This window comes from Alligator sinensis, unplaced genomic scaffold (assembly GCF_000455745.1).
Source record: "Alligator sinensis unplaced genomic scaffold, ASM45574v1 scaffold244_2, whole genome shotgun sequence".
Lineage (NCBI taxonomy): Eukaryota > Metazoa > Chordata > Crocodylia > Alligatoridae > Alligator > Alligator sinensis.
Window position 1 is genome coordinate 1,711,594 of NW_005842189.1, and position 2,622 is coordinate 1,714,215.

The following is a 2,622-nucleotide window of genomic DNA, read 5'->3' on the forward strand; positions in this document are numbered from 1 at the left end:
CCTCTCTCTCTCTCTCTCTCTCTCTCTCTCTCTCTCCCTCCCCCTCCCCCTCCTGTGGCCCCTGGCAGAGCCAACCACACCGCGCCTGGGACAGGCACCGGCAGCCAGGGCTGCCCACACACACTCTCCCCCTGAGGCAGCACATGCCCCGGGAACCTTCATCAGACAGAAAGGAGCCAGGCTCCTTGTGAAAGCAGCCCCTGCCTGGCATCGCCACAGCACCCCAAAGCCACACACGCCCCCGTGACCTGCCTTAAACCGTCCCACCTGTCCTACAAACAGCTCTACCCAACTCATTGCAGTTGCCAAAATGGCGTGTGGAAGGCGCCCCGCACATGGCACATGCAAAGAGCATGTTGTGCCATGTAAATGGCACCCTGTACTGACAAAGAACGTCCTTCCCAACACACTGGTGTCCCGCACGTGGGCAGCACCCCCAAGCAAACCGGCCAAATCGCTCCTATGCCATCTCGTGAGCGAACGGTACCCCCACACATTCCTACACCCCGCCACGCGTGCCCAGGGACACCTTTCACCACACTCCTCACTCCGCTGCCAAACAAACAAAGCACTTGCACAACCAGTCTACACATCACTTCTTGAAAACAGGCAGGGTCTACCCAAACTGCGCCCTTCACCACATCCAGGGCAGACAGCACTACACACAGGTCGTGCAGTAATGCCCCCTGGGTATCATATGCAGTTATGATGCCAATACATCACAAGGACACCCCAGAAGGATAATACCTCAGACCCAAACAATGCCCCTCTTAGCGTACCACACACACGCAGAGCTATCCCCCCTGAGATGACTAATTAAAAAGCACCACACAGTCTCCCCTACCCATACAATATCCCTAGTCAACGTGCTAAACTAGAGGTTCCCAAATTGTTGTCCACTGGTGGTCTGCAAGGCCATGGCCTTGCAACGGGTCTGTAGATCACAGTGGGCTGTCAGTGCTTTTATGTTTCCAATGCTAAGGGTGCATGGGAGCTCATAAGAAATGTTGAGGGTTGAAGATTATTTGTCAGTTTAAATAGTTCAGGAACCACTGCCTCAAGCCATCTCCAGTATCCTATGTGCAGTATCTTCCTACTCACCACTCAGCACATTTCATTCTGCTTTTCAGTCCCACTACCCAAAACAGCATGCATACATAGACACTACTCAATTAGTGCGTTCACATGGAATATCTCCCAGCCACTACTCAAGTACTGCCTTTCACATGGAATATCCTTCAGTGGGTGCATCTACACACGTGCTTTAATGAACAGTAGCCAATTTTACTGTGCATTAAAGTGTCACACGAAACTGTGCTGTTACACTAATGCAAAATCAAATAGGCTACTGCACATTAAGCATCATTAAAAATGTATGTGCTTTCGGTACTGCGTATTCGGGTACACATTGGAGGTACTACATTTAATGCCTATTAGGAAAAGCACGTTAATGCACATGTAGATACGTCCAGTCACTCCTGAAGTACTGCCTTTCACATGGAATATCCCCTAGTTACTTTCCCCCCACAGTATGTAACCCACACAGTGTTCTCCTCACCTCACAGATAACTCTCATGTATCTCACTGGTTCTTCCCAGCAGGCCATTGAGATGTGTGGGTTAGACAAGAATCAGAATTAAATTGGTGAAAGAAAATGAGATCTTACTCTTTTTTGGTGGCATTTTTCTGTACAGGTAGATTCATTATGCTTAACTAATATACCTCATATATCAGCCTGCATGTCTGTTCCAGCCAATTTCTATGTTTTGTTTTCAAATAGGCAAACTGGCATTTCCTCCAGAGGAACCCTCAAACAGCCATTTGATTTCCATTATTACAAATTAGGGTACAGATTATACAATGAGAATCTGGACAGATGTCCAGAGAATTGTCTCAGTATGCTTAACTGCTAAAACTGATATCAGTTGAGACTGTGCTAAATGCTCGACCTTTCTCAAAGCCGTACACATGCACCACTCTCACCTACACTGGGGGGTGACAAACTTGCACATACAGCACCATGCATCACAAAAGGATGTAAGAATCAAGGCCTGTATAAGTCTCTTCATAACCGATTTGGTCCCCTCTTTTGAACAGGTTTGCAGTACTTAGTCCACGTGCAGTAATGCGTTGCTTTATGGTTTCAGTTGCAATGTGTTCCTACCTGTCCAGCAGGAAAAGTGAGTGCATTGGAGATGGAATGCTGAGTCCCCAAGACCTGTTACTCAACATGCTGCACATACAAAAGAAGAGTTACTTTACCTCAGTACCGGTAGAATCTGAACCCATCTTGTATCAAAGTTTAAAAGTTCAATATGAAAGGATCATATTTTGAATCATAAAACAACATCCCTGCAATATGAACTAACTCTGTGACTTCAAATACATCATCATTCTTGACCTAGCCTGTTCAGACTAAGGGTGCATTTTCTTACATTTCGAGTTATGTATAAGTTTTTATTTTAATGCACAAAGATACACCAGTTTGCCTTGGAACTGTAACATAAGTTGCAGGAGTACAGAATAGTCTGTAGCAGTATAGAATAGGCTTGAAACTGAATGAAAATTCAATAGTATTCATATATGTAAAATTAAGCATGTGCACAAATGTTTGCAGGCTTA

General features: G+C 45.8%; 1 protein-coding gene across 1 annotated transcript in view; it reads right to left on the reverse strand.

Annotated features, from left to right (window-relative positions):
- The window catches only part of TDRP (testis development related protein), a 53,650-nt gene extending 51,361 nt beyond the window's left edge, over nucleotides 1-2,289 (reverse strand). Inside the window, exon 1 of the mRNA XM_025207212.1 lies at nucleotides 2,263-2,289. Within this exon, the coding sequence (XP_025062997.1) occupies nucleotides 2,263-2,289 (27 nt within the window). The remainder of the gene's footprint in view (nucleotides 1-2,262) is intronic.
- Between the last annotated feature and the right edge of the window lie 333 nt (nucleotides 2,290-2,622).